This window comes from Amblyomma maculatum, chromosome 6, assembly GCF_055883805.1.
Source record: "Amblyomma maculatum isolate TAMU_Amacu chromosome 6, ASM5588380v1, whole genome shotgun sequence".
In the NCBI taxonomy this organism is placed as follows: Eukaryota; Metazoa; Arthropoda; class Arachnida; order Ixodida; family Ixodidae; genus Amblyomma; species Amblyomma maculatum.
The window spans coordinates 46,073,513-46,085,787 of NC_139349.1; the positions used below are offsets into that span (position 1 = coordinate 46,073,513).

The 12,275-nt window shown below is 44.0% G+C and overlaps 1 protein-coding gene across 1 annotated transcript in view; it reads right to left on the minus strand.

Annotated features, from left to right (window-relative positions):
- The window catches only part of LOC146185646 (beta-mannosidase-like), a 42,104-nt gene that overhangs the window by 21,846 nt on the left and 7,983 nt on the right, over positions 1–12,275 (minus strand). Inside the window, exons 2-4 of the mRNA XM_084606548.1 lie at positions 2,615–2,760; positions 1,381–1,527; positions 664–812 (exon numbers count right to left, since the gene is read on the minus strand). Of these exons, the coding sequence (XP_084462674.1) occupies positions 664–812; positions 1,381–1,527; positions 2,615–2,738 (420 nt within the window). The 5' untranslated portion in view covers positions 2,739–2,760. The remainder of the gene's footprint in view (positions 1–663; positions 813–1,380; positions 1,528–2,614; positions 2,761–12,275) is intronic.

The following is a 12,275-nucleotide window of genomic DNA, read 5'->3' on the forward strand; positions in this document are numbered from 1 at the left end:
GGATATCAACCTCCCCACACTCCCCCTCCCCCTATCGGGCATCCAACGAAAAATATGTGACCCAACTTCCATCTGATCGATCATGTCCGATTCATGGCCGCCAACAAAGCCGTAAACTGACTTCCCTCCCCCTCATCAGCAAGAGGGATCAACGTACCGCATGTTGAAAATAGCATGTTTCCTCTTCCTCTCTTTAACTGAATGAGTGATTCCCTCCAAGGATGAAAAATTAAAAAAAAAGGATTTATTTGTATCGCCCTTTAGGCTATTGATTCGCTCATGTGCATTCGGTTCTGGAATCCAGTTTTCAAGGAAGCCTACTTCGATGACGATGTTTATGGCTGTGTGCCAAATGCTCTACTGGATATGCTAGTTGCCTGCTTCTAGTCCTTGCGTTACATATTTATGTTGTGTGTTGCCTTCGAACTTGTCCTTCTGTCCTGATTCTAGGCAATGCGTGTAATGCCAATAAATTTCGTTACGCAGACATGCAGCGAGCAAATTTACCAGCCATTGGCGCTAGCTCTAATGAAGAATTCTAACTGCAATCTCATGACGTCAGAACTATGACGCTTAGTAGGAAGCTTAAATTGCTGTCGTTGACCGTTGGGAAGGCAACCATGCCATGCAAAGATGCTGCGAATTTCTCCGAGCCTGACTTACCCGAAGAACATCCTTCACGTCGGCGACGTACCGGACATACATGTTAACGGCGTCGAACAGCTTTACATCGTTAAGGGTTACGTTGCACACTGTGTCGATTCCGTGAGCCACCAGGGACACACGGTTCTGGTTGAGCAAATCGTTTGGAACTGCAAGCGGAGCAAGAAGACGAAATGGTTAGTGTAACTACATTATTCCGGAATTTTGTAAAGCGTTTCTAACAATGTCCGAGTTATATTTGTCTCGTTTTGAAGCTTTCGATATTTTGACGCCTGCCACCAACGTGCGCATTGAGAGTTGCTCACGAATGCCGGAGAAAACATCATCACTAGCCTGACGATGCAGCTTTCGCGGATTTCTGAATAGTTCTTAGTCCATATTTCTGCTAGGTTACAGTGAGGAATATATCTAGACGCACTGCGTAAGTACCGCGTCATCGACATTTAGGGGGAACACTCGAGCGCAAGCCTGCGACATTGGACGCGTTGGTGCGTCCGTCGCTACTACGCATCAAAGCGAAGGATCATCTCCAGAGCCGTCTTGCTTTAAGTTAACTGTTATTCGCGGCCGTGTAGACCCCATAGGCACTCCAAAAGCGTGGGCGCGCCTTCACGTGTTCGCTATTAGAGTAGACGAGCCTGTTCATTTCGAAAACGCAAAATATATGCGTCGAGAAAATGGGCCAGTCGTGGGATGAAGCCTGATGTTCTACAGTACCATCAAATTGTCTTGAGAAGGACCAATTCTCTTTTCCAATCCAGTCGAATCGGACGTCGTTGAAGCCGTAGAGAGGCTCTCCGATCACACCGCTCTTCTTCAGGTCCGTGTATATTCCGCCAGGGACGGTAGCGGGAATTTTTATAGCTGAAACAGGAGCATGGCAAAACTACGTTAGGCACCGGGTGTTACGAACCTGTGTGCAAAAGGCCGGTAAGTTCAATTTATTACTATTCTTATAAAAAATGTTTGAGTCACATATGTAGCGTTATCTTGCTTATAATCAGGATGCTGAAAAGAAACAACATGATAAAATGGCAATGAAACATGATTAAATTATTGATTACAAAAAATGGTCAATAAGGATAGCTTTAGCATTGGGAGTATAAACGCTGCTGCCTTAAACACTGTTCTGAAAAGAGCTAATTCATATTACCTGCTGCAAAACTTGTAATAGGGCTCATGTCTGAAAACATGGCCGTCCAAAATGGTCAAAATTCTGGCGTGTACAGATTGTCGCGACGCTCCCGATAACGAAAGTAATGAGTCCCAGCTGAGAACTGTGAGATTCTTGATAAACGCACAACCATGAGGAAACAAAACATTTGAAAAGGCGCAATAGAGAAACTTCTTAGACAAAACAACCGTAAAATAATTAAGAGGTCAAATAAAAACGAAAAAAAAATTCATTTGCACGTCTGCTAAAAAATATGCCTACCATAATTCCACACTAGGTGCCGAAAATGCACATTTAGGCGGCTATTTTTTGGCTCCTAAAGTGTACATTTTATAAAGCGCAACCATTCGGCCTCAGCTACGCACACTATATGTTATTAATTCAATGTGAAGTTGGCTGAAGCACACTGTGTAAGGCCCCTGAATATTAAGGCACAACTATAACTGTCCAGCTCTGAAATCATGACCTGTAAAACGAAGCGTTATTTCCTGCGAGACAGTACAGTCGTTATTTCGCCATTCATATAGTTCGGAACAGACATACGAGCAAACGCTACCAAAGCAAAACAAAATTACACAAAGTGTGCGGTGAATGAGACGCACAGTTGCCTCTGATGTCATCGCCATAAATCCTGAAGCCCACTCTCAAACTATAGTGGGCTCTAATTATATGTCAAAGCTTGCGGTCGTACTGCACTTTTGAAAAACATTTCTGATATCAACCCGAGAAGTTTTGCTAGCTATCTTAAAAGCAGCACAAAAATTCCCGAATACGCACATTTGTTCGTGTTTGCGGCCATCCACTGTCCGTCGAGAGAGAACTTCACCAACCCGTCAGTAGGGGAGCCGTAGGTGAAGAGGAGGAAAATTCCAAAAACCGAATGAGATGTAACTGTTGCCATTTCCAGTCGACTGGCGGGACCCCTGCGAATTTGAAAGAAGCCTTCTTTTTTCTTTTCTTCTCTTCTGGCAGCTTTCAATATCAAATAGCTACCTGTTGCTTGTCACAAAGAAAAAGAAAACACAACACAAATGTATTTAAAAATACAAAGAAGCAAAGTGAGGGAACCAAATATCTGACTATAAAAACAAAAGGTTCACGCCAAATATAAATGCGCGATCATGAACAATGTTTTTATTCTAAAGAAAAGAAATATTCACGCAGAGTAGCATCTGTTGCTTAATATGATTACCTCGGATTATCTGTAGCATGCACAAAAACATGCAGAGTGTATTACTTCTTTTTTCTTTCATTTCTGCTCCATCGAAATGAAACCACCGCTGCCTCTGTCGCAACCGGAGACACGCGCTTAGCAGCCGCGGCTAGTGTATATATATATATATATATATATATATATATATATATATATATATATATATATATACACAGTCTGCGAGTCCGAGGCAAACGTTGGGGATTTTTTTAATGTTTTGTTGATGGTATTTCACAAGGATTAGTCTTATGGTGATTATCGGGATAAATAATATTAAATCGGCGTGTTGTTTTTCCTTCCGCTCTGCATTTAATATTCTTTATCCCGATAATCACCATAAGACTAATTCTTGTCGAATACCATCAACAAAACATTAAAAAAGAATCCCCAAATTTTGCCTTGCACTCATAGACTGTTATCTCCTTTAAACTCTATAATAAATAACGAGCCCCATACTTCCCTTTAAATTGCCTGCGTGTATATATGTGTGTGTGTGTGGGGGGGGGGGGGTGCGTACGCGGGTGCGGTATACAACTTGTATTACCATTGGGGGAGTTGGTTATGCAACAGCGCATGGGCCTTGGACCAAGAAGGAGTCATGTCAATGCGGTGCTCTATAAGAGAATATATTGCTTGTACTGGGAGCGGCGGCCTTCTGTGGCATTTGTGGTCGTGTTTATGTTTTCACATTATCACACATAAGCAGTCTTTAGTGTCTCTACCGAATTTTTTCTTCATGACGTGAACAAGCGCCACTGCACGCGACACAACTGTGCGCGATCTCCGGCATGCCCGAAAAGTGGCTCAAGTGTCCGGAGGCTTATGTTCCAAATCGGCATTGTTCTATGAGAGCGGACCAATATGCTACAGGTGTGTTTATTCGGGGTGAGCTCTCTTGGGGTGCGGTCTTTGATTCTGGAGATCGGAGCCAGCCGTTGAGGCTTGCTACATCGAGCCCGCAATAGGTGCCTCTCTGGTTACTGAGAATGTGCGACTAGGATAGAGGCCTAATACGGTGGAGCTTCGTAGGGGTAGAAAGCCCCTCGACGGGATCGAAGGCGAAAGAAAAGCGCCTTCCTGGCCTCTGCTTGGCCACGCACAGGGTGGTAATGTGGCCCGCCGAGGCAAATATGTCTGTGCGAAAAGCGCATAAATGACGAAAGCACGCACAATATGCACCAGCACGAGAAGCGGAGCTGACAGGGAAAGAGCACAGATAAGCACTGAGGGCGTCACTACAGCCCATGACATCAGCGGCGTGTGTAGAACGCGTTATGACACGTTCGAGGTGGCGCTGCACGTTGTCGCATTTTGTGAAAGCGGTTGGTCCATAGACAACCAGCCATTGTAGGAAAATTGAAGTGGCCGATACTTTAAGTAGCTTCGTGCTCCATTGATCCCGTCATTCCACTGCGCTAAGCTATGATTAGCGTACCTTTATTTGTTTCGTTTGGAATAGTACCATGAATAGCAACTTGAGGTATAAGAAAGAGTTGTTCTGAAAGGTGCCCTGTTGCGAGCTCTGCTCTACGCTTCAAGAGCGTAGCATTATGATCTCACTTCAGTTGCTGCGTTGATGTTCATGACTGAACGTTTTTGGTCGGCCAGGAGATAACTATACCTTAACTTTTCCTTGCGGGTTGTTACTCATCGGGTTAAATATACGACATGAAATTCTAAACTACAAGGCATTGGCTCAAAAATTTTCCGTTATTTGAGCATGCTTTCTCTCTGCCGTTTTTTTTTTTTGCATGAGCTGCTCTAATTGGCATCTCTGCAGCTGGCTTCAAACATACCACTTCCTCAAAGAGACCGCGCTAGGAGACCGGTTTTGAAACAGTCATTGTCTTCGCCCAGAAATTGAAAAACAGCTCCAACCGGAGCTCCTAAAGCAAGCTGCACAAATTTCAGCGGTGTTAGAAACAATGTAAGATTTGTTCAATCCACGCGCAGCACGTGTAGAAAGCAGCGGAAGCGGCGGCTACACACAAAGGAATGCATATACGCCTACCGATGCGATTTCACTGTAGACACACGCGTCCTGAATAAAAACAAACAAAAAACAAACAATAAAAGACCCCTCGAAGATATAAAACGCAGCAGCTCGTTCGCAGGCTTCCTTTCTCACAAAACGCAGATGCGAGTGGGGAAAGTGCTGACGACAGCAAGTCCAAAAAAAAAGACAGGGACAGGGATGCAGACGAGACTGAGGTGGTGATCCGATAGCCTGCATAAGGCGCCACATTTCTTTGCCGGATATTCTCCAGCGCGGCGCCAAAGCGGGCGTCTAAGCCTCGTCTTAGGTTGGGGAGAACAATTCCGCGCGGAACAAGCAGAAGAATAGAGGGGTGAGGAGCTTGGAAGTAAGGTCGTAGCCCCAGCGCGACGAGTGGCTGGTTGGCTAGCCAGCCCGCCGTCTTTATACACGCTACCGGTCTGCCATCGTGTGGGGCCGTCGGAGAATGTGCGGAGGTTGAAGACACCTGAGCCCGCCGCGCGGAAGCGACCACGTAATCAGAAAGGCAATCATGCGTGCCACCATCGCCCGCTCGAGGTGGCGGGTAGGCTGTGTGCACGTGGATCGGACGTGCGTTGACCACTCGGTGCACACCAGAGAGCATTCCGATTCTACCGGAGTTCGATAGTTTATGCAGCCCGCCTTAGCTGACCTGTATGTCAGAAGTTGTTTAGTGATCTTTTTTTTTTTTTCTTTGCATGGTATAAGGCTACAGAGCTAATCAGAATGAAAATGATAGCTCTGACGTTGCTCAAGGTACAAAAACTGAAGGTAACGAACAAGATTTTGCCTTTCCTATGCTTGAAACAGAAGAGCAAAATGTTTTAATTATTTGCGTCTCTTGCATAAAAATGCCCTGAAAACGTCCTACTGACGCGCAGTATTTCTTAAGGATATTGTAAACTTCAAAATGTGTGTATAGGGAGGCGCTACGAATACAGGGCTACTGAGAAAGCTAGAAGGCGTAGCAGTGAATTTCAAATATACTTCTTCATCACCTGAAAAAAAAAAAAAATTCGCAACTAAATTAAAATAACTTTACTTCTCGTTCCTTCTTTTTAGTGGCGCACTATAACTCTGGCTTTTATAAATGTTTTTTGCCGTTATGTTTTCCGCTTGGCGCATATAATTGTGCACGTGAATGCTAGGGGTTCTTTATGTGCGCGTAAAGGCCTCGCCTTAAATAATACAAAAAAAAACAAGTGTCCGTCATCCAATGATGCCGAGTAGCGATGAAGAAATTATATATCAGACATAAAAAAGAACATTAAAAAAATAAGACCCGAGCTCAGAACGTCTCGGATAGAAACTGAGCAGGCGTCCCACTCAGCCACAGCAGCACAGGTGGGAGCAAGACAAGAGCCCCCTAAGTGAGAATGGGGGAGCTCAGAATTAACTAAAACAGGGGAGTGGGCGGAGTCATGCTAGCGTCACTGCGCATGCGCTGACCGTACGCTTCATAGAATGCAAGTAGCAACGTAGAGCAAAGAAATTAAATAAAGAAAGCAAGCGTGTCTGGCGGCCTTTATAGTGGCAGTGAACCATGTTCACGCGATACTATCAGACTGATCCATCCATCGCCCGTGAACATTTTCCTTCTTTCGAGGCTTCAGATGCGTTCTCATAAAGTGAGTAATGACGGCTGCATTTTAAATGCCTCCTAGACAGATTGACAGGGCGATACTGTGCATACATAAAGACAGACATCGGAAAGTTCTATGATATGCCTAGGAAATCTCGTCTAAAGATGTGTTTTCCTTCATTGACGTAGTAGGCTGATTTACTAAAGGACACTGCAACTGAGTTATCGGTGCGAGAGGATCATTGAGTGATAAGGAAAATATTTGGTAGCAATTTCTTCTTCAGAGCTGTGCTGCACTTCGCAAGCGCGAAAGTGTATTTTATGTTTGAATTCTTGCAATTTTAAGCCATTAATGTTGCTTCTGTGAAATGGGGGTTGCAATTGCATAAACACAGATTTTCATATTTCTTTCCACATTAGAATAAAGTTCATATCTAAGCTAGTTAACGCAAGAGCGGTCGGGCACTACATATATCAACTTTGCAAAGCTGTGGTAAATATGCCTTAAGCTGGAAGGATCCCTATGTCCAGAAACGAATCATGAGTTTATTTGTAAATTCTGTCATGGAACGCAATAACACATTAAAGTCGGAAAAAGTATAATTGAGCAAGTGCAGGTTTCGCTTAGGTAAGACATACGTTCCGGCCAGCGGTCAGCCCTTTAAAGGAATGCTGCATTAAATTTTACGCCGTTTGCTTTGTGCTGCAACAAACGTTGGCCTTCTTGATTTGACTGAACCAGCATCAATGTTTGCACAAAGCCAGCGGGAGCACTTCATCAGCGCTCATAAGCGCATTCATCAATGGACCTCTTTTCAGTAACGTCCTGTTCACGTGCGAAGCCTCCCCAGCCGTCATTTTTGTTGTAATAATAGGCGAAAATAGTGGAAGGAGTTCGCTGCACCTACTTTTCCAAGAAACTACGTCGCGGGCATAATCGACGCGAAGAACTGCTGCATGATAATTGTGTGCAGTGCTAGCATTTTGTGCGCCCTTAGAAATGCACGAATTGTATTGTCCCCGCCTCCCCTATAGCTCGTCTCAAGCGAGAGGACAGGTTCGCCGGCGTCCTGTTGTCATGGGCAAAGGAGAACAGATGTATAGGTGGAAGGTGTGTCACGATGTGTCCACAGATCACTCGCGCGTCTCTTCCCAGGCTAGCCGAATCAGACAGAAGAGTAAATAGAGAAATTAAGAGAAGAAAAATGGAGAGATAGTGGGAGGCCCGGGTAGCCTAACGACTTAAGTAGTAGCTTAGACGTCCGGCTCAGCCTCAAGAGGTGGCTTTTTTGAAGCCCACCGCCGGAAAAGGAAAGGTGCAAGCGTCCCTAACCTACGCCCAGCTTTCTCTGGTGTGTACGTTTGAAAGAGGCCCCGCAAACATCGCTGCGTCATTTCGAAAAAAAAAAAAAAAACACTTCAAACAGCTTATCTTACCAGCGTGGTCTACGTTACCTTCTTCACAAGACGGTGGGAGTACGTCTGCTATAACCAGCGTGGCTAAACAGGCGCAAAAGTCATCTACCACCGCCGCAAGCAGTCTTCCAAAAGCAGTTCTCTTAAAATTATTGCTGCATTTTTGGGGAAGTGCGGATTTGCCTCTGACTGTATGCGAGGGAAATATAGTCTGCAAATTAACGTTCACTTCAAAACCGCAGCTAAAGCACGAAACTCGCGTTACACACTTGTAATCGTTATATGTATTTTTTTTTCTCCACGTTTCCTTTGAACAGATGCCCGAAATCACCGATTTTTGGAAGCTGTGACGTCACATGTCTCCCTGCCACAGTGCTCCGTCCCTTCGGTGTGCGCATACTTCAACTGTGAGGGCGCTACAAGCCACGAAGGAGTCACATTTACTGAGCTATCAATTACTCTTTTAGGCTGCACCTGGATTCGTTTCAGCTCAGATCTGCCCAGAGCGGTGAAATTAGTGCGATGGGCTGAAGGAACAGACCATTTCCAAAGTTTCGGCTTGACTGATGGTGTTTAACGCCCCAAAGCGACTCGGGCTATGAAAGGCGTCGTAGTGGAGGGTTCCTGAAATTGCGACCACCTCCGAGTTCTTTAACGTGCACTGATATCGCACAGCACACTGAGGTCTTGCTTTTCGTCCGCATCGAAAAGCGGTCGCCACGGCCGATATTAAATCCAGCATCCTTGGGCGCTGTAGTCGACCCCCCTACCACTGCACCACCACGTCAAGGCTTTCTTTCTTTTTTTTTTTTTTTTTTTGTAAGCCCGCCGTTAAAGGCATAAGCTCTGTAAAGTTATATCCGCGTGCCGCCGCCGTCGTGAGAACCTTCCCAAGCTCACTGTTTGTCACCGAAATCTCCAATCACGATTTCGCCAATGTTTAGCATCTCCGCAGCCTCTCCTTGTCCTTGAGATAAAATAAAGCATCGTATGGCAGCGTATGGGTTTTGAAGCCGCGGCAAAGTGAACAAACCAGCGCTTTTTATTTTTAAAGCAGGGGCCATCGCTTCTTCTTTTCTGGAAGGCGATGGTGGATAGATGCCCAGACGAACTCTGTGGTCTGTTACGCTGTGTCGCACCATTCCCTGCATATACTAGGTTGGTGGTCATGCGGCATATTCAGGTCACACACACCAGACGTAGGCGGTTCTTGCAGTAGCTGACCTGCCCCCAAAACTCCTTGCTTGGGATGCGGGTGACCCGCTGGGCATGGGCGGTTGAAGTGCTTAAGCCTGAATACAGGCTGAGGAAGGATTTTAGAAAGGCGTACCGTGAAGCAATCCTTGTTTAACTGTGTAAATAGGTATTAGCGTGGACAACAAGGTCGGACTAGAGACGTGGGAGTTAATACACGCAACTGAGTCCATTGTAGAAGGAATGTACAGTAGTAAGGTAGAAAGTTTGGAGAGGTAAATATGATTGATAATGAAGTTTTAGATGTGCAGCTATCTTTCAATCAGAGCCATGTTTGTTAGCGCAATCATCCCGTATTGCATTCCGCCTTAGGCCAATCGAATGCTGTAAAAAATGACGTTATTCTCACATGCCTACGTTCAGTGGTTGTAAAATCCTACAAGCATAACATGGCTATAAGGTTTTATCACGTAAAGAGAATAAATGCATCAGGCTATCATGACAACGCAATCAGGTTTGCCCGAGAAACTCTTCTCCGCTGGATAAATGGTAACACACTAAGGAAGGCAACTGAGGACAAGGCAAAAAAGATAAAAGTAGTGATGTCATACAAGCGCTGGCCTTCGCGTAATTTCAACAACATCGCCAAGTGCTATGACGTACAGATTATCTTCCCAGCTCCCAAGAAGGGGGTTTGGTATAAGGGGTTTGACGTTCCAAAGCTACTCAGGCTATGACAGACGCCGTTGTGGAGGACTCCGGAAATTTCGGCCACCTGGGGTTCTTTAACGTGCACAGGCGTCGCACCGACACGGGTGCCTTGCGGCCGCCGTAGCCCAACAAGCCTTGAGCCTAACAAGCTGGAGGAAGTATGTGACATAGATCTAGTAAGCAGTATAATGGCGAATCGAAGACGATAAAATAACAATACGGAAAAGGTCTAAAGCATGTAATACATCAGGATTCAATCCTTGCAAAACATGTGTGGCTTACGAACTGCCAGTTTCCCGTGGTAAGACCTACATAGGTCAGTCAGGACGTCGTATAAATGTACGACTAAAAGAACATGAAAAAGCGCTTTCAGGGTCGAAATCCTCTGATTTGATTGACCGCTGCGGGAACATAAAGATTCTATGCCGGCGTGTAAGGAAAAATGTAGGCCCCTTTATAAGCGAGGTGAAATTTTATCAACCCATAAGGAACGACTTCGGCTCGAAATCACCGAGGCTTTTTAAATTTCAAGAAAAGGAAATACGTGCATAAGCGCACCATCGATTTCTTTAACAGCAGAAAAAAGAAATAAAAATAAAAACAGGCACAGCTAGACCTTACTTGAAACTAATTTTTTCGTCCCTTCCCTCCATTTTTTTATGGCTTTTGTTTTCGCAGTAATTGGTGTCTATAAAGTTCTCCACTTTTTGCATCATATCCCACGTTTCTGTATTTTTTTTTTCAACTTTATTCAACGGCACGTGATGTTTGCTGCACAGGCGAAAAGCGAAAGAGGCTGGGCTGTGCCATTGCACCCATTCTTTAGAGCAGGGAAGGTAAATTAACACTTCTCAACATGGATACATACATCTATAAATGCACAGTTCAGGGGAGAGCTGAAGAATTTACGGCATGTTTGAACCCTATATAAGCACAGGGTGCACATGAAGGGACAAAAAAAAGCAAAAGGAAAACACAGAAACTTTAAAATCGTATTCACATCATATTTTCAAGGAAAGACACATATCATACGTGATAAATTAACAAAGCATGAGAGAAAAACACACAGGTTTCTAAATAAAGGTATTGTGAAACTTTTTCATAGACAGCGTTGTAACATGGATGTCGTTTTCCAAGAGCTGATATAAGTAGTAGGCGAGGTGAATTTTAGCATCTGTTTTCCATAATTAGTGCATAGTTTCGTAACTTTACAGAATTCATGATGACGTTTTGGTATGAAACTATATTTCTTTATAACTCGGCTAGTTTAGCTAGAATTGGAATATTCTTTATGGCCTTTGACCTGTAACAATTGCATAATCTCAAACCATATATTGCTTCCACGCGAAAAATATTTAGGTTTTTGAATAATTTAGCTACAAGATGTTGGTATGGTTATTATTCGTATGGCACGTTTTTCCAAGATGAGCAACTTCTGCATGTTTTTGGTTTTGTTGTTGTTATGATCCACACTAAACTGCAACTAATTACCAACGACATGACGAGAGAAATAAAAAGGAGTGTATTAACGGATGTGTGATATTGGTGAAAAGAAACGTATGAGTACAACTCTGCTAAATAATTTACTGGACAGGTGTTCAATACTTCTATCCCATGACATGTTTTCAGAGAAGTGAACTCTTAATGTTTAATAACAGGGCACAACTTCAAGTACTCTTTCTTTAAGCAAGAGGGGACGAAGTTCGGTATTCGTGTTACGTGTGTGGAATACAAAGGTGGAATACAAGAAAGTTTTTCAAGTTGGTTGGCATTCATGACTAAAAAAAGCGCGAAGCTTGCCCTTGTCATTCTTTCTGCGTCCTTGTTTCCAGTTCGCGCTTTTTTCAGTCATGGAATGCAACTGCTTTAGATTTGTTAGTATTTAATATGAGAGAGCTGTTTCATGCCCAATTGTTAATTTGGGAAAGGATATGGTTGGCACGAACACTTAAGTCTGAGCCTCTACTTCTCCCTAAAAATATTTTTACGTCTTTTGCGCATGCGTATTTGTCTTGCTCATTTAAGTGCTCAATGTCGTTGTTATATATTATAAAAAGAAACGGTCCAAGAATGATACCCTGGAAACATCTAAAGTCACTGCTTTAACATCTGAAAAGTGTCTAGACGTACTGTGTGCGATGCTCAGCACCTCCGTCAGGTGTATTTTGTGTTTGCCTTTCTTGATCTTATCGTTTCTGTTGCGTTAAGTTTTATGAGTTGGGGATATACATATTATGTGTCTCTTTTTTGTTATCGTATTAGTTGCGAAGACAGCGCTTGTGTTATGTCGTTCTCCTACCTTGGT